This window comes from Schistocerca nitens, chromosome 10 (assembly GCF_023898315.1).
Source record: "Schistocerca nitens isolate TAMUIC-IGC-003100 chromosome 10, iqSchNite1.1, whole genome shotgun sequence".
Lineage (NCBI taxonomy): Eukaryota > Metazoa > Arthropoda > Insecta > Orthoptera > Acrididae > Schistocerca > Schistocerca nitens.
Window position 1 is genome coordinate 120,355,185 of NC_064623.1, and position 24,153 is coordinate 120,379,337.

At 54.8% G+C, this 24,153-nt stretch overlaps 1 protein-coding gene and 1 non-coding gene across 2 annotated transcripts in view; one reads left to right on the forward strand and one right to left on the reverse strand.

Annotated features, from left to right (window-relative positions):
* Nucleotides 1-19,698: 19,698 nt before the first annotated feature.
* Nucleotides 19,699-24,153, reverse strand: part of LOC126209924 (zyxin-like) — a 28,691-nt gene continuing 24,236 nt past the window's right edge. The window contains exon 3 of the mRNA XM_049939043.1: nt 19,699-19,893. Within this exon, the coding sequence (XP_049795000.1) occupies nt 19,699-19,893 (195 nt within the window). The remainder of the gene's footprint in view (nt 19,894-24,153) is intronic.
* On the forward strand, nt 20,697-20,836 carry LOC126210860 (U4 spliceosomal RNA). The gene has a single exon (XR_007540824.1). It is a non-coding gene; the product is annotated as a U4 spliceosomal RNA (small nuclear RNA).

The following is a 24,153-nucleotide window of genomic DNA, read 5'->3' on the forward strand; positions in this document are numbered from 1 at the left end:
TCTTATGCTGCAGCCACGTTATCGTCGCCCGCGCGAGCGACGTTTGTCGCCTCATCTGTGCCGCCTTCAGTGGGCCCTCGGGGCCATGTATCTCTGTCTGCCCCCCTCATGCCTGGGGGCAAGCCTTCCTCTGTTGCCCCCTTAGCCGTTGGGGGCAAACCCTCTTCTGTCGCTCCCCCCACGCTTACTTCGGGAGTTACATCTGCTCCACAACCGGGAGGCTCGATCCCTCCCCCTCCTTCTCCGCCGGCGTTGCCTCCGCCGGTTCCTCTCTCGCGGAAGGGGTCCCTCGGGGCTCTCCCTTCCTTCGTTTCTTCTCCTACCCAGCCGGATGTCAGCCAGTGGCTGAAGGTTCCGCCACCTGCTGGTCGTAGGGCTTCTGTGTCGTCTTCAGCCTCCGACGCTCCTTCAGAGAAGCTCTCCCAGCCCTCTCACCCTAAGGGCCGACGTGAGAAGAAGGAACGGCATGTGTCCAAGAAGAAGGACGTTCCGGCGGTTTCAGCACCGCCTGCTGTGCATAGTCCTGGCTCCGGGGATGAGGTGGAGATCCTCGCCTCTGCCGCGGATCTCGCCCTCACGAAACCCTTGGGGGCCTCTCCTATGGACTCAGCTGACTCTCCCCCAGTGGCGGCAGTTGACTCTGAGGCGCCGTCTGCCTCTTAGTCGCCTTCACGCCCTCCCAGTCCCTTCCTGCGCCCCCTGCGGGTTCGGGGGTTAGAATAGGCCCGCGGTATTCCTGCCTGTCGTAAGAGGCGACTAAAAGGAGTCTCACATGTTTCGGCCTTACGTGATGGTCCCCTCTCGGGTTTGACCTCCATATTTCTAAATTATTCCGAAGAGCGAGCCAATTGGGGAAGGGCGCCTTCCATGGTGCACTGTATCCGTCGTGCAATTAGACCTTTAGCCGGATTTCTCGTCGTTGCAATGATGTCCCGCTCGTTTTCGATCTCTTGGGCGATTACCACGCTGCACTCTGCAGTGTTTCTTTTAACTGCGACGACGACGTTGGACATTTTGCACCTAAGATCCAGCACGGTAGCCAGTCCGTTGTGGTGGGGCCGCCATGTACCCTCTTGGTTGTAGCCCCCTGACAACACAGGGATCGCTCTACTGATGCCTGCGCCGTTAACTCCCCACGTATGCCGAGGAGTAGATGCCCATCCCCCTGGGGCATCGGGACTCCCGGCAATGGCCATCCTGCCAGGTGGCTATTGCTGCGGCTGGGTGGCGCCCGTGGGGAGGGCCCTTGGTCGGAGTAGGTGGCATCGGGGCGGATGACCCGCAATGAAGCGTGGTACTTCATCTCTCGCTGGTGGGCCTCCACCAGCAGTCTCTAAGCGATCGAGGTCTAACCTCAACGGCAGGAAATACGATCCGCGATCCTTTCCCTCCCTGGCCACTCCATGGGAGGAACGTATGGCAAAAGAAGTCGGTGGAGAATATTCACCCAGGTTCCTTGTGTGCACGCGAGTCGATGGAGAATCGTTTATGTCAACTAAGCCCCAGTTTTTTGTGGAGCATTTAGAGGACAAGTTCGGGGAGGTGGAGGGCTTGTCAAAGATGCGCTCTGGTTCTGTGCTCATCAAAACGGCATCCTCTGCCCAGTCACGGAGGTTGCTCACTTGTGACAAGTTGGGGGATGTTTCAGTTAGCATCACGCCGCATAAGAGTCTCAACATGGTCCAGGGTATTATATTCCACAGGGATCTTCTTCTGCAGTCCGACGATGAATTACGCGCCAACCTCGAACGACGAGGTGTTCACTTCGTCCGGCGCGTCCATCGGGGTCCGAGGGATAATCAGGTAGCCACCGGTGCCTTCATCTTGGCCTTCGAGGGTGATACGTTACCGGAAAAGGTCAAGGTGATGGTCTACCGATGTGACGTCAAGCCCTATATCCCTCCCCCGATGCGGTGCTTCAAGTGCTGGAAGTTCGGCCATATGTCTTCCCGCTGCACTTCCAGCCTCACATGTCGAGATTGCGGACGCCCATCTCATCCCGATACTCCATGTGCCCCGCCTCCTATCTGTGTTAACTGCGGAGAACACCATTCCCCCTGCTCGTCGGACTGTCGGATCTTCCAGAAGGAAAGGAAGATAATGGAATATAAGACCCTGGACCGCCTGACCTACACCGAGGCACGGCGGAAGTTTGAAAGGCTACACCCTGTGCCCATGCCGTCCACCTATGCTGCTGCTGCAACACCTGTTCGCACTTCTTCAGTGTCGTCCCCAACAGTTCGAACTCAGCTCTGTCAGCCCTCACCGGCCCCCTCGGTTGTGGGGGGCACTTCACTCCCTGTTGCTCCTGCTCCATCTACTTCAGGAGCAACACCACCCCAACCACCGGGGACATCTGTTCCCCCTTCACAGCCGGAGAAGCGTGGGCCTTCTTCGGCTCCTCTCGCCCGGAAGGGGTCCCTTGGGGCCCTCCCATCCCAGGCTTTGCCCAGTGCCAAAGCGGACACTCGCCAGTCTGCCAAAAAACCACCGGTCGCTGGTTGTAGGGCGTCGCGGTCGTCTTCAGTCCCTGAGACTGACCCAGTGACGCCCTCCCAGCCAGAACCACCACAGGCACAGCGAGCAAAGCAGTCAAAGAAAAAGGCTCCCAAGAATCCTGAAATTGCGGTGGCACCTGTCCCACCGCACCCTTCTCCCTCTGCGTCCGAAGATGAGGTGGAGATTCTGGCGTCCGCTGAGGACCTCGATCTCGGCGGTCCCTCAGACGCCATGAATAGCACTAGCGTGGGTGCTCAGTCGGAGGCAGCAGGTGATCTGGCGGCGTAATCTGCCTTCCCAGTCCCTCACGCCTTTCCCATCCATGGCTAATACCATCCTCCAGTGGAACTGCAGCGGTTTCTTCCACCATCTAGCTGAGCTCCGCCAGCTTCTCAGCCTTCATCCTTTCCTTTGCATTGCTCTGCAGGAAACTTGGTTTCCAGCAATGCGAACCCCCGCCCTCCGTGGCTATCGGGGTTATTTTAAGAACCGGGCAACTTATGAAAGGGTGTCTGGTGGCGTCTGCATATATGTCGCTCACACTCTGCACAGCGAGTCTGTCCCTCTCCAAACACCTTTAGAGGCTGTCGCTGTACGGGTGTGGACGCCACAGGCTATTACCGTCTGCAGTCTCTACCTTCCACCGGATGGTGCTGTCTCGCAGCATGTCCTGGCTGCTCTGATAACCCAACTGCCGCCACCTTTCATGTTGTTGGGCGATTTCAATGCCCACAACCCTCTATGGGGTGGGACTGTCTCCGATGGCCGCGGTCGTGCCGTGGAGCATTTATTGGCTCAGCTCGACCTTAGCCTCTTGAACACCGGTGCTCCCACACATTTCAGTGTGGCCCATGGCTCGTTCTCCGCCATCGATCTCTCTCTTTGCACCCCCGGACTTGTCCCATCCCTCCACTGGAGGGTGCATCCTGACCTGTGTGGCAGTGACCATTTTCCCATCTATTTGTCACTGCCCCAGTGTCATTCTTCTGGGCGTCTGCCACGCTGGGCCCTCCACAGAGCTGACTGGCCGCGTTTTACCTCCGCGGCAACCGTTGAGTGTCCCCCGCAGGGTGACATTGACGAGGTGGTCCGTGTCTTCACCACGTCCATCATTTCGGCAGCCGAGGCTGCCATCCCCCGCTCTTCTGGACTCCCTCGGAGGAAGGCTGTACCCTGGTGGTCGCCGGAGATTGCTGAGGCTATTCGCGACCGTAGGCGGGCCCTCCAGCGTCATAGGCGGCACCCGTCTCTCGAGACCCTCATCGCCTTTAAGAGGCTCCGTGCCTTCGCCCGACGTCTGATTACACGGCGTAAGCAAGAGTGCTGGGAGCAGTATGTCTCATCGTTGGGCTCCCGTGTCTCCCCCTCGCTGGTGTGGTCCCGGATACGGCGGATTTATGGACACCAGACCACTTTCGGTGTCCCTGGGATCTCCTTGGACGGCGCTGTATGCACGGACGTTGCCGCCATTGCTGAACGGCTTGCCGCACACTTTGCTCAGAGCTCTGCGACTGCATCTTATCCCCCCGCCTTTCGCTCTCTCAAGGAGCGAGCCGAGCGGACGCCGCTCTCATTTCACACGCGTCGTTCTGAAACATACAATGCCCCTTTCAGCGAGAGGGAATTCCTCGCTGCTCTCGCCGATTGCCCTGTTACAGCACCAGGCCCAGACTGCATCCACGCGCAGATGCTGAAGCATCTCTCCAGGGACTGCCAGAGACACATTCTCGCGATATTTAATCGCATTTGGAGCGAAGGTGTGTTCCCGTCGCAATGGCGAGAGGGTGTTATTGTCCCCATCTTGAAGCCCGGTGCGGACCCACTGGCGGTGGACAGCTATCGTCCCATTACCCTCACCAACGTTTTGTGCAAATTGCTCGAACGTATGGTGGGGCGGCGTTTGTGTTGGGTCCTTGAGTCGCGCGGTCTCCTCACTCCATCCCAGGGTGGCTTCCGTCGGGGCCGGTCTGCAGTGGACAATTTGGTGCGGCTGGAATCCGCTGTCCGTACGGCCTTTGCCCGACGTCAGCATCTCGTTGCTGTATTTTTCGATCTGCGGAAAGCGTATGACACCACATGGAGGCATCACATCCTCGCCACGTTGCATGAGTGGGGTCTTCGTGGTCAGCTCCCGGCTTTTCTTCAAAGCTTTTTATTGCGCCGCTCTTTCCGGGTGCAAGTCGGTGCCACCTCTAGTTCCTCTTATATACAGGAAAATGGGGTCCCGCAGGGCTCAGTGTTGAGCGTCTCCTTATTTCTGGTGGCTATTAATGGTCTGGCTGCAGCAGTGGGGTCGTCGGTGTCTCCTTCTTTGTATGCCGACGACTTCTGCATCTCATTTAGCTCCACGACTACGGGAGTCGCCGAACGCCGGCTGCAAGTCGCCATTCGCAAGGCAGCCTCGTGGGCTCTGACTCACGGTTTTCAGTTCTCTGCAGCCAAGACTCGAGTTATGCACTTCTGCAGGCGTCGGACGGTCCACCCTCATCCTGAACTTTACCTTGACGGCCACCTGGTTGAGGTGGTGGACACTTGCCGCTTCTTGGGACTCGTGTTTGATGCCCGGCTCACATGGGTTCCTCATATTACTCAGCTGAAGCAAAAATGCTGGCGGCACCTCAACGCCCTCCGCTGCCTTAGCCACACGTCTTGGGGTGCAGATCGCTGCACGCTGCTGCGGTTGTACAGAGCCCTTGTGCAGTCCCGGCTTGATTATGGGAGCCTGGCCTATGGGTCTGCGTCCCCCTCAGTGTTGAAGTTGTTAGACCCCGTACACCACTGTGGGGTTAGGCTTGCCACTGGCGCTTTTCGCACCAGCCCCGTGGATAGTCTACTGGTGGAGGCCGGGGTTCCCCCGCTGCGGATTCGCCGCCATAGTCTGCTCGTCGACTATGCTGTCCACGTTCATTGCTCGCCAGATCATCCCAATCGTCGCCTGCTTTTCCCTGCTATGGTCCTCCATCTGCCCGAACGGCGACCTAGGTCTGGGCTTTCCATAGCTGTCCGTGTCCAGTCCCTGCTGTCAGACCTGGGGTCATTCCCTCTTCTGCCTCCCTTCCGGGTCCGTACACCTACGCCTCCCTGGTGTTTGTCCCGGCCGTCCGTCCGTCTGGATTTGGCACAGGGACCTAAGGACTCGGTTCCGCCTGTGGTCCTCCGTCGCCGTTTTCTTGCGCTCCTCGCCTCATTTCCGGGCTGTGAGCCTGTCTACACGGATGGTTCCCTGGTTGATGGTCGCACTGCCTACGCTTTTGCTCACGCTGCCCATGTTGAGCAACGCTCCTTGCCGGCTGGCTGCAGTATTTTTACTGCAGAGCTGGTGGCAATCATGCGCGCTCTTGAGCATCTGCGTTCCTGCTCAGGTGGGTCCATCGTCATCTGCAGTGACTCCCTGAGCAGCCTTCAGGCCATCGACCGCTGCTATCCCTCCTCTCCTCTGGTGTCCTCCATACAGGAGTCTGTTTCCGCCATTGCCCGTTCTGGTCGTTCGGTGGTCTTGGTTTGGACGCCCGGTCATGTTGGCATCCCAGGGAACGAACGTGTCGACAGGCTGGCTAAAGGTGCGATCGACGCCCCGGCTTTGGAGGTCGGCCTTACGGCTCGCGACCAGCAGATGGTGTTGCGCCGTAAGCTGATTGGGATGTGGGCTGCTGAGTGGCGTGGCATGACAGCCCCGAATAAACTGCGGGCTGTCAAGGAGACGACCACCGTGTGGCGTTCCTCCCTGCGGGCTTCTCGCAGGGACTCGGTGGTCCTGTGTCGGCTGCGCATCGGCCATACGTACCTCACGCATGGCCATCTCTTGCGTCAGGAGGATCCCCCCCTGTGTCAGTGTGGGTCCCGGCTGACGGTCGGCCACATTTTGCTGGAGTGTCCTCGACTGCGCACACTCCGGCAATCTTTTAATCTCCCGGGCACTTTGGCTTTGGTTTTATCTGACGATGCCTCCATGGCTGATAAAGTTTTAAATTTTATCCGTGGTAGTCCGTTTTATGGTTCGATTTAGGGAGGTCCTGTACCTTTCCCTTTCTGTGTCTTTTGTCCTTGCCTGTTGCTGTTCTGGTGTGCCGTGAGATGGTTGACTCTTTCCCATTTTTGTTCTCGTGGTCAGCCAACCAGTCTCCGGCCATCTTCCTTTCTTCTGTTTCTTTCTGTCTGGTGTTTCTCTGTCCTGTCCTGTTCTTGTCTGTGGTGTTTGTTGCTGCATTTGTGTTCTTTTAGCGCCTGGGGGGACGTCTCCTCCCCCTTTGGTTTTTACCTGCTCTGTCGCTTTTCGGCTCGCCTGATTTTGGAATGGGGGACTGATGACCTTAGCTGTTTAGTCCCCCTTAAACATCCCAACAACCAACCAACCAACCATCCCTTCCTGCTTCCATTCTCCAGTGGAACTGCGGCGGTTATTTCCGCCACCTGCCTGAGCTCCGGATGCTTCTGAGTGATTCCCCTGTTCTCTGCATTGCTCTGCAGGAAACTTGGTTTCCTGCAATGTGGACCCCCGCCCTTCGCGGTTATCGGGGATACTATAAGAACCGTGTTGCCTGTCACCGAGCATCAGGTGGAGTTTGCCTCTTTGTTCACCTCTCTGTCAGTAGCTCGCCAGTACCCCTTCAGACGCCTTTAGAGGCAGTCGCTGCCAGGGTTGAGCTCTCGCCGGCTGTTACAGTTTGCTCTGTTTACATTCCTCCGGATGGGGAGCTCCCCCGCCATGTCTTGGCTGCACTGCTGGCTCAACTCCCGCCACCTTTGCTGCTTCTGGGCGATTTCAATGCCCACAACCCTCTATGGGGTGGGAATGTCTCCGATGACCGCGGTCGGGCCGTGGAGCATGTGTTGGCTCAGCTCGACCTTAGCCTCTTGAATACCGATGCTCCCACACATTTTAGTGTGGCCCATGGCTCTTTCTCGGCCATCGATCTCTCTCTTTGCAGCCCCGGACTTGTCCCATCCCTCCACTGGAGAGTGCATCCTGACCTGTGTGGTAGTGACCATTTTCCCATCTATTTGTCACTGCCCCAGTGTCATTCTTCTGGGCGCCTGCCCCGCTGGGCTCTCCACAGGGCTGACTGGCCGGCTTTTACTTCTGCTGCAACCATTGAGTCTCCCCCACAGGGTGACATTGACGGGGTGGTCCGTGGCATAACCACATCCACCATTTCGGCGGCCGAGGCTGCCATCCCCCGCTCTTCAGGACTCCCTCAGAGGAAGGCTGTACCCTGGTGGTCGCCGCAGATTGCTGAGGCTATTCGCGACCATAGACGGGCTCTCCAGCGTCATAGGCGGCACCCGTCTCTGGAGACCCTCATCGCCTTTAAGAGGCTCCGTGCCTTGGCCCGTCGTCTTATTGCACAGCGTAAGCAGGAGTGCTGGGAGAGGTATGTCTCATCCTTGGGCTCGCGTGTCTCCCCCTCGCTCGTGTGGTCCCGGATCCGGCGGATTTATGGATACCAGACCCCTATGGGTGTACCTGGGCTCTCCTTGGACGGCGCTGTCTGCACGGACGCTGCCGCCATTGCTGAACAGCTTGCCGCGCACTTTGCGAAGAGCTCTGCGACTGCATCTTATCCCCAGCTTTTCGCTCTCTCAAGGAGCGAGCCGAGCGGACGCAATTCTCATTTCCCACGCGTCGTTCTGAACCATACAATGCTCCTTTCAGCGAGAGGGAATTCCTTGCTGCCCTCGCCGATTGCCCTGATACAGCACCAGGACCAGACTGCATCCACGCGCAGATGCTGAAGCATCTCTCCAGGGACTGCCAGAGACACATCCTCACCATCTTCAACCGCATTTGGAGCGAGGGCGTGTTCCCGTCGCAATGGCGAGAGGGTGTTGTTGTCCCCATCTTGAAGCCCGGTGCGGACCCACTGGCGGTGGACAGCTATCGTCCCATTACCCTCACCAACGTTTTGTGCAAATTGCTCGAACGTATGGTGGGGCGGCGTTTGTGTTGGGTCCTTGAGTCGAGTGGTCTCCTCGCTCCATCCCAGGGTGGCTTCCGTCGGGGCCGGTCTGCCACGGACAATTTGGTGCGGCTGGAATCTGCTATCTGTACGGCCTTTGCCCGACGTCAGCATCTTGTTGCTGTATTTTTTGATCTGCGGAAGGCGTATGACACCACATGGAGGCATCACATTCTTGCCACGCTGCATGCATGGGGTCTTCGTGGTCGGCTCCCGGCTTTTCTTCATACCTTTCTATTGCACCGCTCTTTCCGGGTGCAAGTCGGTGCCGCCTCTAGTTCATCTTATACGCAGGAAAATGGGGTCCCGCAGGGCTCGGTGTTGAGTGTGTCCTTATTTCTAGTGGCCATTAATGGTCTGGCTGCGGCCGTGGTGTCGTCGGTGTCTCCTTCCTTGTATGCCGACGACTTCTGCATCTCCTTTAGCTCCACGACTACGGGAGTCGCCGAACGCAGGCTGCAGGTAGCCGTTCGGAAGGCAGCATCATGGGCTCTGACTCACGGTTTTCAGTTCTCTGCAGCCAAGACTCGAGTTATGCACTTCTGCCGGCGTCGGACGGTCCACCCTCATCCTGAACTTTACCTCGACGGCCACCTGCTTGAAGTGGTGGACACTTGCCGCTTCTTGGGACTCGTGTTTGATGCCCGGCTCACATGGGTTCCTCATATTACTCAGCTGATGCAAAAGTGCTGGCGGCACCTCAACGCCCTCCGCTGCCTCAGCCACACATCGTGGGGTGCGGATCGCTGCACGCTGTTGCAATTATATAGAGCCCTTGTGCAGTCCAGGCTTGATTATGGGAGCCTGGCCTATGGGTCTGCATCCCCCTCAGTGTTGAAGTTGTTAGACCCCATCCATCACTGTGGGGTTCGGCTTGCAACTGGCGCATTTCGTACGAGCCCCGTGGATAGTCTCCTGGTGGAGGCCGGGGTTCCCCCGCTGCGGATTCGCCGCCATCGACTGCTCGCCGACTATGCTGTCCACGTTCATTGCTCGCCAGGCCATCCCAATCGTCGCCTGCTTTTCCCTGTCACGGTCCTCCATCTGCCCGAACGGCGACCTCGGTCTGGGCTTTCCATAGCTGTCCGGGTAAAGTCCCTGCTGTCCGAACTGGGGTCATTCCCTCTTCTGCCTCACTTCCGGGTCTGTGCACCTACGCCTCCCTGGTGTTTGCCCCGGCCGGCCGTCCGTCTGGACTTGGCACAGGGACCCAAGGCCTCGGTTCCGCCTGTAGCCCTCCGTCGCCGTTTTCTTGCGCTCCTCGCCTCATTTCCGGGCTGCGAGCCTGTCTACACTGATGGTTCCCTGGTTGAAGGTCGCACTGCCTATGCTTTTGCTCACGCTGGCCATGTTGAACAGCGCTCCTTGCCAGCTGGCTGTAGTGTTTTTACTGCAGAGCTGGTGGCCATCTTGCGCGCTCTTGAGCATATGCGTTCCTGCTCAGGTACGTCCATCGTCATCTGCAGTGACTCCCTGAGCAGCCTCCAGGCCATCGACCGCTGCTATCCCTCTTCTCCTCTGGTGTCCTCTATTCAGGAGTCTGTTTCCACCATTACCCGCTCTGGTCGTTCGGTGGTTTTTGTTTGGACGCCAGGTCACGTTGGCATCCCGGGGAACGAACATGTAGACAGGCTGGCCAAAGGGGCGATAGACGCCCCAGCTTTGGAGATCGGCCTTACGGCTCGCGACCAGCAGCTGGTCTTGCGCCGTAAGGTGCTTGGGATGTGGGCTGCTGAGTGGCGCGGCATGACAGCCCCGAATAAACTGTGGGCTGTCAAGGAGACGACCGATGTGTGGCGTTCCTCCCTGCGGGCTTCTCGCAGGGACTCGGTAGTCCTGTGTCGGCTGCGCATCGGCCATACATACCTGACGCACGGCCATCTGTTGCGTCAGGAGGATCCCCCCTTGTGTCGGTGTGGCTCCCGGCTGACGGTCGGCCACATTTTGCTGGAGTGTCCTCGACTGCGCACACTCCGGCAATCTTTTAGTCTCCCGGGCACTTTGGCTTTGGTTTTATCCGACGATGCCTCCGTGGCTGACAATGTTTTACATTATATCCGTGGTAGTCCTTTTTATGGTTCGATTTAGGGAGGTGCCTGCAACTTTCCCTTTCTGTGTCTTTTGTCCTTGTGTCTGTTGCTGTTCTGGTGTGCCATCAGATGGTTGACTCTTTCCCTTTTTTGTTCTCGTGGTCAGTCAACCAGTCTCCGGCCGTCTGCCTTTCTTCTGTTCTTTCTGTCTGGTGTTTCTCTGTCCTGTTCTTGTCTGTAGTGTTTGTTGCTGCATTTGTGTTCTTTTAGCGCCTGGGGGGATGTCTCTTCCCACTTTGGTTTTTACCTGCTCCATAGATTTTTGGCTCGCCTGATTTTGGAATGGGGGACTGATGACCTTAGCTGTTTAGTCCCCCTTAAACATCCCAACAACCACCACCACCTAGAAAGCGCGTCAGCGTTTGCATGTTGAGCTGTAGGGCGATACAGTATCTCATACTGGTATTGTGATAACAAAAGAGCCCAACGTTGTAGTCTCTGAGCTGTCCGCTGAGGAACTGGTTTAGAGGTATGAAAAAGTGACGTCAGGGGCTTGTGATCTGTTACTAAATAGAATGGTTTACCATAGAGGTAGTGATGGAATTTTGTGACACCGAACACAATAGCCAACGCTTCCTTGTCCAATTGGCTATAATTACACTGAGCTTTGTTTAGCAATTTAGATGCGAACGCAGTAGGACGTTCGGTGTTACCGACTCGGTGAGACAACACAGCACCGAGGCCGAAAGAAGAGGCATCACAAGCTAACACCAGAGACTTGTTAGGGTCGTAATGGACCAGACAACGATCATTCAATAAAGCCTCTTTAAGCTGCTGAAAGGCTGATTGGCAATCAGCTGACCACACAAACGGAACATTCTTACGGCGGAGACGATGCAACGGTGCAGCAGTCTATGATGCATTAGGTATAAACCTAATATAATATGTCAATTTGCCAAGCACTGCTTGCAATTCCTGCAGATTGCGAGAGGCGGGCAAATCACGAATAGCTGCTAAATGTGACTGGGAGGGATGAATGCCTTGAGCATTAATAACATGTCCCAGCTACTCCATCTCCGTAAGGAAAAATGAACATTTATCGATGTTGCAACGTAGGCCTGCCTGAGACAACACTGTAAACAAACTCTCCAAATTACGGAAATGTTCAGCAGGCGTCCGACCGGACACAACAATATCGTCTAAATAGTTGCAACACAATGGCACATTAGCCAGAAGTTGTGACAAAAAACGATGAAAAACAGCTGGAGCTGACGCACAACCAAAAGGCAAACGCAGAAAACGGAACAACCCCAACGACGTGTTTATGACAAAATACTGTTGTGATTGCTCGTCGAGGGGCAATTGCAAATATGCTTCACGGAGATCAATTTTGGAAAAGAAACGAGCTTCCCATAACTTATCCATCAGCTCGTCCGGTCTAGGCAAAGGAAAAGAATCAATGACAGTATGAGGATTAACTGTCGACTTAAAATCAGCACACAAACGTAACTTGCCAGACGGTTTCTTTATAATAACTAAGGGAGAAGCCCACTAGCTCGCTGAAACGGGTTGAATAACACCGTTGTTTTGCCAACGACGAAGTTCATGTGCTACAGGTGCCCGGAGGGCGTGAGGCACTGGACGAGCACGAAAAAATCGAGGCTGAGCATTATCTTTTAACGTAATATGAGCGGCAAAGTTCGCAGCACAACCTAGTACGTCTTTAAATATGTCACTGTATTGTTTACACAAATCGGTTATGCTGTCTTGAGGAACAACAACAGAATTAATTTGCAACACATTGTCTTGGATAGACAGGTCAAAACAGTCTAATCCGAAAATGTTTACACTGTCTGTAGCGCGGAGCACTGTGAATGAAACTGTTTTTGTATTGCCACGAAATGTGGCTGGCACGCTACATACACCTAACACAGGATTTTGTTCTCCACTATAAGTAGCCAAAGAATGTTTTGCCGCTGAAAGTTTACAGCGGCCGATAGCAGCATACGTAGCACTATTTATGAGAGTCACAGACGCACCAGTGTCTAATTGAAAATTGAAGGTCTTATCCTGGATGCGTAGCTTCACAAATAGTTTATTACAATGTCTCTGGATCGGGGCAGTGGAGGCGGAAGACACAAAATCAGCGCGTTTAGCGCGTGTTCGCTGCCTACGACAACTCGTGGTTTGGGCGGGTGGAACAACTCCCGCTTCACTTGCAGTCTGTACATTACATTTTACAGCGTTTGAATTACGCTTGGGTCGCATAGCAGAGGGATGGGTGGGTGGCTGATTGCGAACAAGTTTATTACCCACACGAACCGTGGAAGAGTCTTTAAACGCGACCTTCTGGGCGGGCTGGCTTTGAAGAACATAAATATCCATGGGCTGGGCAGCACTAGAATTGTTCTTGCGTTTACGCAAACAAATAGTCTGGATGTGTCCTTTCCTTTGACCAAAGTGACAAACCGCGTTTCGTAACGGGCAACGTTCACGAGGATGAGCAAGAACACACTTAGGGCAAGACTTAAGTCTATCATTTTGCACATGCGGCTGACGAATGTGTTTAACATGACGCGGCCGGCTAGTATTTACAGTCTGACTCTGCCGGTGGGGCCGCGGGCGTGACATAACTTGCTTAGCACAGGCAATTTGAGAAATACATGGCTGATCTAACTCACACTCAGCATTGTCAAAAGTATCTTGGGCTTCAATGATGTTCATCACAGTCTCTAATGACGGGTCAGGCAACTTTAAGATAGCAGCACGAATACGAGAATCTGCAATGTTTTGAGTAATAGCGTCTCGTAACATGACATCACTGTAGGAAGCTCCACACACACAATGAAATCGGCACTGACGGGTGAGGCCCCGTAAATCTGTTAACCACTGTTTATTAGATTGATGTGGCAGTTTCTTTAATCTGAAGAACTTGAATCTGGCCGCTGCCACATGAACTCGCGACTCGAAATACTCCGCAAGCTTGTTAACAACAACGTCATAGTCTAAAGCTTCTGGCTTGGATTCCGGGAACAACTTACAAAGTAGTCGATAGACTTCCACGCCTGCAGTGGAAATTAAATAAAGCTGCCGCTCAGTACCCGTGAGTTTGTAGACTGTCATGTGCGCCTGCAACTGCGCGAAACATTCTCGCCATTCTTCTCTTGATGCATCAAAAGCACGGAAAGGTGGTGCTGCCTGTGCTTGTTCATTTTGTGTTGGAGGATTAGCCGCTTGTTTGGCGATCGCTTCCACCAGACTTTGTATTTGCTGACTCTGTAACAAGATCAAATGTTGTAATTCGGCAGAAATGGTGAACACAAATTAAACCAGCCCCCAAAATTTTATCGCTATAATTAGTATAACCAGAAACAAGTTGAACCAGCCCTGCACACGAGTTCGGAAGCCCTCGTCGCCAGTTTTGTGGCGGCGTTCGCAGCGACAAACAATTCGCTGTAGAAACGGCTTACGAAGTCACCGCCACACTTTTAATAGCGGGCCGACCGGTCCGCTGGAACAGTGAACAGAAAGATGAAAACCCAAACACTCTGATTAAATAAAAGTCGGTACTTACCTTTATTAACGGAGATACAGAAACACGGTAGAGAACTCCGTGTCTACAGAAATCTGTCCAGGTAGAGTCGAAGCGGCTAGGTCAACGTCGGCTGACGACAAACAACTACTCTGCTGCGATGAACACACAACTGACAAGCAAGTACACAATTCGGTGGCGAGTATACAACTGACTAGCAAGTACACAATTCGGTGGCGAGTATACAACTGAGCGGCGAATACAGAACTGTCCTAGCGCTCTTTTTTTTTTTCCTTTATTGTAATTTTAATCACCTCATACAAGGCGGGCTGGCAGCAGCTTTAGACGCCGCTCTTCAGCCTTATGGGGTGCAATAACATGATATAGGTGACACAGACAATACAAAAAATGGCGGGCAAAGAAAGTAGATACAAAAAAACAATAAACAAGAAGCCGTTCACGTTGGACGATAAAAACACTAACACTTGTTGACACGGCGCACAAAACACGGAGAACGGCGACGGCACATGTGAACAGTTGAGTTGTAACTGCACGAAACACAAAACGAAGCACACACACTAGACACTGATGGCGACGATCTCCGGCGCGCGAATGTTCACTATGGTGTGCGGGTCTGGGGACCTGCCAAGAGAGGAGGAGGAGGAAGGGGAGTGGGAGAGGGAGAGGGGAGAGCAGAGATGCCACGGGCAGGGGAGAAAGGGGGAGGGAGGAAGGGGAGGGGAAGCCCGGGGGAAGAGGGGTGGAGGGAGGGGACGGGGGAAAAGGAAAGAGAATGGAATGGAAGGGAAGGGAAGAGAGGGAGGGTGCCTAAAGGAAAGGACACCAGAAGTGGGGGGTGGGGCAGGGTCAAAGTTGATAGGAGGGGTAGATGGAGGGGAGGAGGACATCATCAGGGAGGGGGAGCTGGCGGAAGCCACCTTGGGAGAGGGTAAGGAGGGTGGAGAGATGGAGACCAGGTGGGACGTGGGCATACAGGCGCGGCAGCGGGCGGGGGTGGGAGAGATTGGGGAGACGAGCGGGAGGAGGATCGAGTTTGCGGGAGGTGTACAGGATCCGTATCCTTTCAAGGAAAAGGAGGAGGTGGGGGAAGGGGATGAGATCGTACAGGATCCGCGTAGGGGAGGGGAGACGGAGACGGATGCGATAGGCGAGGCGGAGAGCATGGCGTTCAAGGATTTGGAGGGATTTATAAAAGGAAGGGACGGCGGAGATCGAAGCCGGATGGGCATAACAAAGGATAGGGCGGATGAGGGATTTATAAGTGTGGAGGATGGTGGAGGGGTCCAGACCCCACGTGCGGCCGGAGAGGAGTTTGAGGAAACTGAGTCGGGAGCGTGCCTTGGCTTGGACTGTTCGGAGGTGGGGAGTCCAGGAGAGGCGACGGTCGAGGGTGACGCCAAGGTACTTAAGGGTTAGAGTGAGGGCGATAGGACGGCCATAGATGGTGATGTAGAAATCAAGGAGGCGGAAGGAAGGGGTGGTTTTGCCTACAATGATCGCCTGGGTTTAGGAGGGATTGACCTTGAGCAACCACTGGTTGCACCAAGCGGTGAACCGGTCAAGATGGGATTGGAGAAGGTGTTGGGAGCGCTGCAGGGTGGGGGCAAGGACAAGGAAGGCGGTGTCATCGGCAAACTGGAGAAGGTGGACGGGGGGTGACGGCGGCGGCATGTCCACCGTGTACAAAAGGTACAGAAGGGGGGAGAGGACGGAGCCTTGGGGCACACCGGCAGAGGGGAAAAAGGTGTAGGAATCTGCGTTATGGATGGTGACATAGGAAGGACGGCGGGAGAGAAAGGAGCCGATCAGACGGACGTAGTTAATGGGAAGGGCGAAGGTTTGGAGCTTGAAGAGGAGACCGGAATGCCATACTCGGTCATAGGCACATTCGAGGTCCAGGGAGAGGAAGATTGCGGAGCGACGGGAAATAAGCTGTTGGGAAAGGAGATGCGTGAGGTGAAGGAGAAGGTCGTCGGAAGAGAAGGACGGCCGAAAGCCACACTGGGTAACGGGAAGGAGGCGGTGCTGGCGGAGATGCTGGTGGATGCGGCGGGTGAGGATAGATTCCAGGACCTTGCTGAAGACCGAGGTAAGGCTGATGGGGCGGTAGGAGGAGACGGCGGACGGCGGTTTGCCGGGTTTAAGGAACATGAGGATACGGGAGGTTTTCCACAGGTCGGGGTAGTAACCGGTGGACAGGACTACATTGTAGAGCCTGGCCAGGGTGGAGAGGAAAGAGACAGGAGCTTCACGAAGGTGACGGTAGGTGACACGATCGTGACCAGGAGCGGTGTTGCGTTTTGTGCGGAGGGTAGTAATGAGATCCTGTGTAGTGATAGGGGCATTGAGTTCCGTGTGTGTAATGTTGTCCAAGTACTGGAAACCAGGAGCGAGGGGAGGGACAGATGTGTCAGTTCGATCGCGGATATCCGGGAAGAGGGAGTAATCGAACTGCGGATCATCGGGGACGGAAAATACATCGGAGAGGTAGGAGGCAAAGTGATTGGCCTTACTAAGGGAGTCAGGGAAAGGGTGATCATCATGGAGAAGAGGATAATAAGGGGAGGGTTTAGTTCTGGTAAGGCGACGGAAGGGCGACCAGAACTTGGACGAGTTTATTGGTAGGGTAGCATTTAAACGGGTGCATGTCTGTCGCCAGTCCCGGCGTTTCTTAGCCGCGAGCAAATTACGAATGTGTTGCTGGAGTTGCCGGTGGCTTCGTAGTGTGTCCGGGTCACGCGTGCGGAGGAAGGCACGGTAGAGACGACAGGATTCACGGAGGAGGAGGAGGACGGCCTGTGGGGGTAAGGTAGGACGGTGGGGGTGGATGGCGACAGTAGGGACGTGGGCCTCCACGGCCTCAGACAAGGTCTGCTGGAGAAAGGAAGCGGCATGGGTGACATCGTCAGGGTGGTGGTAGGTGAAGGGGTGGCTATCGACCTGGGTGGAAAGGGTATCACGGTAGGCATTGCAGTCAGCACGGGAGTAGTCATGGACATACTTAGGGGGAGGGTCATTACGAGGGTCGGGGCGGGGGCGACGACCGTCTGAAACGGTGAGGAGGACAGGGAGATGGTCGCTACCAATAGGCTCCAGGACATCCACCGTTATGTGGCCAAGGAGGTTGGGGGAGGAGAGGATAACATCGGGAGTGGAGTAGGATTTGGGACGGGTGTGCTGGGGAATGGGAATGAGGTCGCCATGAAGGGAGGAGAGGAACCGATGCCACCGCCGTAACTGGGCAGCGGAACGACTATGGATGTTGAGGTCGGCGGCGATCACGTAGGAGGAGAAGGTACGGTCGACGTGGGAGAGGAAGTCGAAGGGAATAGGGGCGTTGGGGCGGACATAGATGGTGGCGCAGGTAACGGTAAGGCCAGGGAAGAAGAGACTAAGGATCAGGTGTTCGGTGGGGTCGGCAAGGAGAGGTTGGAGCCGAATGGGGATCTGGCGATGGTGCCCAATGGCAACTCCGCCACGCGCAATTGGGAGGGGATTATCGGAGCGGTGGAGGAGGTAGGGCGAAGTGTGGACGGTGTGGTGGGGTTGGAGGAAGGTTTCATTAAGGAGGAAGGCGTCCACGCGGTGGGTGGCAAGGGTGTGGAGGAAGAGGTTCTTGTTGGCGGGAAGGGAGCGGATGTTGTTGAAAAGGATACGTTGCTGCCGCGCCATGACAGGGATTTAAACGAGGGTGTCAAGACGGGAGAAGGTGAAATGGGCCTGGTTGTTGGAGTAGGTGGCGTACATGCTGAGGTTGAAAACGGATCGGGCGGCGAGGGAGATCTGTTGGAGGGTGTGTGGGCGCTGAAAAGGATGAACATTCTGCAGGACAATGGTGAGGAATCGGATGATGTCCTCAGCGGTAGGGGGCGGGCGAAGGGAGTTGCCGGGAGGGGTGGGGGCGTCCAGAGGGCGGACAGGAACGGTGAGTTCAGGAGTGGTAGGAGGGGGTCGGGCCTTACACTTCTGGGAGTAGGTGGGATGAGGGAGGTTACAGGTATTACAGGAGGGGGGGGACTGGAGATTGGGGCACTGCCGTAAGAAGTGGGCTTGCCTACAGTGCGGGCAGGTGGGGGCCTCGCGGCACTCAGATGTTGCGTGCGCATTATATCGCAAGCACCTTTGGCAGCGGAGGGATTGAGGAGGGGAACGGGAGGGGTCAACTTTATAGCGCTGGTTAAAAAGGAGGGCAACCTCCTTCAGGAGACGGTCTATGGAGGGGGCATGCTCAGAAAAAACGCGCATAAGGCGGGTGGGGCCGGCAGCGTTATGGATGCGGCGAACCGCATGCACCTCCAGATGGGGATGGGCCTGAAGCTCCGCTAACATCTCCTCCTCCGTGATCACTGGACTGAGCCGAGTGATCACGGCGGTGAGGGTTGGCGAGCGATGCGGAGGTTGGGGTTGGCGGGAGGGAGGTGGTGAAGGAGCAGGGGTGAGAGAGGCATGAGGGCCAAAGCGGGTGACAGGGATGCGGGAAAGGAGGTCTGTGTAGAGGGTAGGGCTGGGGGAGGAGATGAGTACCGAATCATGGCGAGGAGTGAGGAGGGAGATGGGGGCACCAGGACAATGCTGGCGAAGGAAGAGGGTGAAGTTCCGGGCTTCAAGGAGGGAGGGATCCGGACCAGAAAGGAGGTAGCGGTAGGAGGAGGGGGTGGAGGAGGAGGAGGAGGAGGAGGAGGAGGAGGTGGCAGGGACGGGCGGGGAGACATCCATGGCATCAGGGGTGGGGGAAGGGGGACGAGGCGGAGCCTTTTCGGGGGCAGAGGAGGCAGGGGAGCAACTGGGGCGCTTGACGGCGGTGGAGGAGGTGTGGGGGATGGGAACAACTGGAATGTGGCGGGGAGTGGCAGGTCCGGGGGCTGGAGTCGGCGCCGGAGACGGTGAGGGCGATGGCGATGGCGATGGTGAAGCCGACGACGAAGACGATGAAGGTGAAGGGGAGAGTGAGGCGTGGGCAGTAGCCCACCAGGCGACTACCCTGGCGGGGGTCGCAGAAACGGATAGAGCAGGGGGAGGGAGTGGAGGGAAGGGATCAGAGGAGACGCGGGAGGGAGCAGCCGGGGATGGGGCGACAAAGAGGGAGGGAGATGAGAGGGTGAGGAGTGGTGGAATGGACTGAGGGGAGAGGGAAGCGGCACACCACGTGATAGTGGTGGCAGCAGCGGAGGGGAAGGTGTAGATAATGGCAGTGGTGGTGGCTGTAGAAGTGGTGGTGGGGGTGGACATGATGATAAGGGGGAAAAACACAGTACTAGACAAAGGAACAAACGAGAGACACAGAGAAGAGAGGGACGGGGAATGACGAAGGGGATTGGGGCCGAAGCCCCACTCTGCTGCCGCTGGGGGCGGGCGACCCGGCCGGTTGGCTGGCTGCTGCTGCTGGGGGCAGCTAGGACCACCGCTGGCCGCTGGCTGCAACCGCTGGTGGCGGGACAGCTGCTGGCTGCTGGCTGCTGGCTGCTGGCTGCTGGCTGCTGGCTGCTGGCTGCTGGCACCTTATGTGTTCAGGATGAACATCCTTCGTCAGTACTTTCCTTTCACATGCGCACTACAGAATGTGGCAAAAATCCCTCATGACAGAGATTCATCCACATCCTCTCTGCTTCAGTGTGGGTGGAGAATCCAAAATACATTTTACACTGACAGATGCCACAATTTACCCGTGGAAAACTGGTGCCCATGGATTCAAGTTTGAGACTGGATAAAGGTCCACTGGATGTCCATCTGTCTCGCTGAGTGCACTCACAAAAATTGGAGCCTCCGGATTCAGGGAGTATTTTTGTGTCTCACTTGCACTGACTTCCACCAAGCCCTCAGCAGTACATCCTGGACGTACTGCTTCCAGCCTGCTCTGCAGAATTGATGACCTTGTCTGCACACTTCATTCTCCGTACATACCACAAGTGGCTGCATTTGAGCTGACAAACACAGATTTGGGTTGGCTTGGTGGCAGAGTAATTTAGATTCTGACACAGAGTGTAAAAATCGCACAAATATCTCCAGCCATTCTGGTAGATTACAGCATGGACAGTCATTGCCGTCAGCCATTACAAATGTTCGATTATCAAACACTCAAACAGCAACTACACCTGATACAGCAAGAATTGAACTGCGCTCCGTTCCTCGCCTGAGGTAAGTGTGATTCGAGTAAAACTAGCATTTTATTGCTCAGTACGTCAAACAGCTTTTGCTGAGAAGTGTATGGTTAGTTAAGTTAATGTAAATGCAGTTGGCAGTTTTCTTGGTGTCTAGTACTAACCAGCGGCCACAAAATAACAAAATCTAACGATGAGTCTTAATGGGTGTGCCGGTATTTGCTAAATGATGTTGTGCTACTTTCGTCTGTGTGGGGCTAGGCGAGTGAGCAGTAGCGCGCCTGACGGTCAAGGGGAGAACTACTGTGCAGTTTTGAGCGTTTAAGTTGGCGGTGAGTAGGCGTGTAAGCAACTATTAGACACAGGCAGCAAAGAACAGAAAGTCTGCCTCTAATAAAATGTATTTTACTGTTTTTTTTCTGTATATTTCTGTATTTGTTTCCCCCAATGGAACTTGAGTAGTGTAAGGTAATACTGATAGGTATCAATGATGCAAGTACTTGTAGGTGTTTGGAACGAACGTCAGGTATAAATAGCAGTGCCAGGCGCTAGGTAGTTAATCTTTGCGCAGTGGCAATATCGTAACCAATGAAGTATAACTGAGGTGCGATTATTGCTAGTTGAAAACTTTTACCAATACCCCGCCAGAGACACGTGAAATACCGTCTCTGTGGCAATTTTTGGCAACCCCTGAGGGGGTGTAAGTCTCATAGAAACAATGCTTCAAGCTGTGTTTATCTGTGTACTCATTCTGCACTTGTGGAAGTGTTTAGCTGATGGTTGTTAGGGACCATGTACACAGACCAGGCTGTGTTCACTGATGAATTGTGTACATGTCTTAGGCAGCTGGTGAGAAACATTCTCCTCAGTGCAAGATGTTGTGCAACTGCTATGTGTGAATAAAGATGTCAATGTGGACAGTTGAAATGTGGCTCTGTCTAGTGGCAATTCTTGCTCCATAGCATACTTGTGGTACACACATGCAGTGATTAGTGATAAAAGTAGGATTTGACAAAATTTGTGTCAGAATTTAGTGGAGGAGACTAGGGCAGTACAGTGAGAGTTGGTGAGCGTGTGGGAGGCAGGTGTTGTACTTAATTCATTTTCACAGCACTGCCAGTGTTATAATTTGTTTGTGTCCTGATCATTAGATGCATGTTTGATCCTTTTTGGACACTGCTGTGTGTACACCTTGATAATTAGAACTTATGACCATGGAACTGCTGTTGATAATATTGGGCAATGAGTCTGTTGACTTGAGATGATTGATGTGTTAGGCCCCCCCAGGGGCTCAGCATTCATTTGCTGAGTACGGGCTTGGCGACCCCGGGGTCCTGAGCTGGGGACTGGTCGGCGCCGCCGGTCTCCTGTCACCGTAACCCCCGGACATGCTTCAGCGACCACCGTATGGCGCGGCGGTGGAATGTTGTGTGCTGCGGGGAATGGTAATCTTGGCTTGACCGCCTGGATTGCGAGGAAGGACAACCTCTATAAAAACCTCTCAATCTTCCGGTGTGCTCCGCGTCTATGAGATGCATGGCTGTTGGGGTGGAACAGTCGCAAGCGGGCAACCTCTGGGGCACCTGCCGCACCCCAGTTGTATAAGACTTACTCAGGCACGCGGGGCTCTGTCTGAGCGGACCTTTAGTTCCCTAGCTGCTCGTGGGACCGCAATGGACCCTTCGACCTCCACATTTGCCCCTACCAGTGGCTTGGGTGGGCCACTGGTAGGAAAACACACCCCATCGAAAAAGAGACTTCGTGCTGGGAGTCCTCTAGCACCTGGTGTTACTAGAGATTTATCAGACTGTCGTAACAGAGCACATGCTGATATCCAGAATGTGTTTTTGATTGTCAAACGGAAGGAAGGTAGCTTTGAGAGAGTTTCACCCTTTTACATCCACAAGGGTCTTGAGGGAATTGCAAGAACACTGAAATCTGTGAAGCGTCTGCGCAATGGGACTCTGTTAGTTGAAACTTCTAGTTCCCGTCAAGTCACTTCTCTTAGGAAAGCAACCTGTCTCGGAGAGTACGCTATCGAGACCGAGCTCCACTCCACTTTGAACTATAGTAAGGGTGTTGTGACATGTAGGGACTTGGTGGATATCCCCAAGGACGAGTTGAAATCTCTGAGTGGGCTGAAGAAGGTATTGTCGACGTGCAGCATATTATGAAACGAGTCGATGGTTACCTAGTCAAATCCGACTCGTTTATTCTCACGTTCAATTGCCCGAGACTCCCAGAGCATGTTAAAGCGGGTTTCTTACGTTTGCCAGTGCGGCCATATTTCCCCAACCCAATGCGCTGTTTTAAATGTCAGCGCTTTGGGCATACTACGTTGGGGTGCAATGGGATAGCCACTTCTGGTAAATGTGGTCAGCCTGCCCATGTAGGAGCCGATTGTTCATCGCCTTTGAAGTGCGTGAATTGCTCTGGGAGTCGCCCTGTCTTGAGCCGGGTCTGCTCCGTCTATCTCGACGAACGGAAGATCCAGGAGATCAAAACATCTAAGCGCATCCCCTATGGTGAGGCCAAGAAGCTCTTTAAGGCCATGCAACCTCCTGTGATTACGACATCTTTCGCTTCCGCTCTGAAAAAACCGGTACAAATGGCCACTGTTGCTACGCAAACGGAGGTTGCTAGTGTTAGCACTAATACCTGCGTTTGCCAGTGCACTTGTGCTGCTGCGGTTGTTTTGCATCCTGCGGATCTCCCCGCAACGTCGGACAACGCTGTGGTTGCTGACATTGGGGTACTTCCTCCCTCTCCCCATATGGGGCCTTCTGCCCAGGCGAGTACTGCTCCACCTGTTGACAAGGCTCCGCATTCTAAGCCCCCCAAGACAAAGACGCCGAAGCTGAAGGTTTTGCCACCTGCGGAGACTAGTCAGGGTCGGTCCGATGACGAGGCCATTGTACTGTCTGACATCTCCCGTGGGTCGTCATCGGAGCTGATGGACATTGACGTCGAGCGGGGGCGATCTTCTCGCCCCAGGAATAAATCTCCGGCCAGTATGGGCTCTCCTCCAAACCACAGAGGCAGGGCGAGAGTTCAGCCACCCTGATCACTGGCTCCCATATTACAGTGGAACCTGAATGGGTTCAGGACGCATGTGGCCGAATTACAACTCCTTGTACGAGAGTGCCCTTTGTGCTTATGTCTCCAAGAGACACATTTTCGGGCCACTGATGCTCCTTCTTTACGGGGCTATACCGTATATCGGAAAGATGATCTGACAGGGGAAAGGGCGAAAGGTGGTGTTGTGGTTTTTGTCCGTGACATGCACCCCTCATCTGAGCTCCCTCTCGTTACAGACTTGCAAGCAGTTGCAGTTGACCTTCTTGTGGGTCGGAGGCTCACAGTCTGTTCCCTTTATTTACCACCTCAGGTTGCGATAGACTCTGAGGCTCTCGCAGACCTTATTAGCCAACTCCCCCGCCCATTTCTTCTTCTGGGGGACTTCAATGCTCATAATGTCTTATGGGGCTCTTCCACTACTTGCCCCAGGGGTCGCATTCTGGAAAACCTCATGATGTCTGAAGAACTGTGCTCCCACTCATTTCTGTACTGCTTCTGGGTCGTCATCAGCTATTGTTCTTTCCTTTTGCTCTCCACCACTCGCGGATTCTGCTCTGTGGGAGGTTGCAGCCGATCTCCATTCTAGTGACCACTTCCCCCTTTGGATTCGCCTCCTGGATGAGGCTGTGGCATTACCATTGCCGCCTCGGTGGCACCTCTGCAGAGCTGACTGGACACTTTTCAGCCAACTGGCTGTTTTGGAACACCGTGCCAGCGTCCACGAATGGGTCGACCATGTTACAGCCGTGATCACCCATGCTGCTGAATTGTCAATCCCACGGTCATCCGGTCATCCCAAGAGGCGTCCTGTCCCTTGGTGGACCACTGAGTGCCGCTCAGCCATCCGAGCCCGCCGTGCAGCGCTGCGCCGCTTCAAGTGCCGTCCCTCCACTGACAATCTTGCGGCCTTTCGGGTGGCAAGGGCCAAAGCGCGGCGA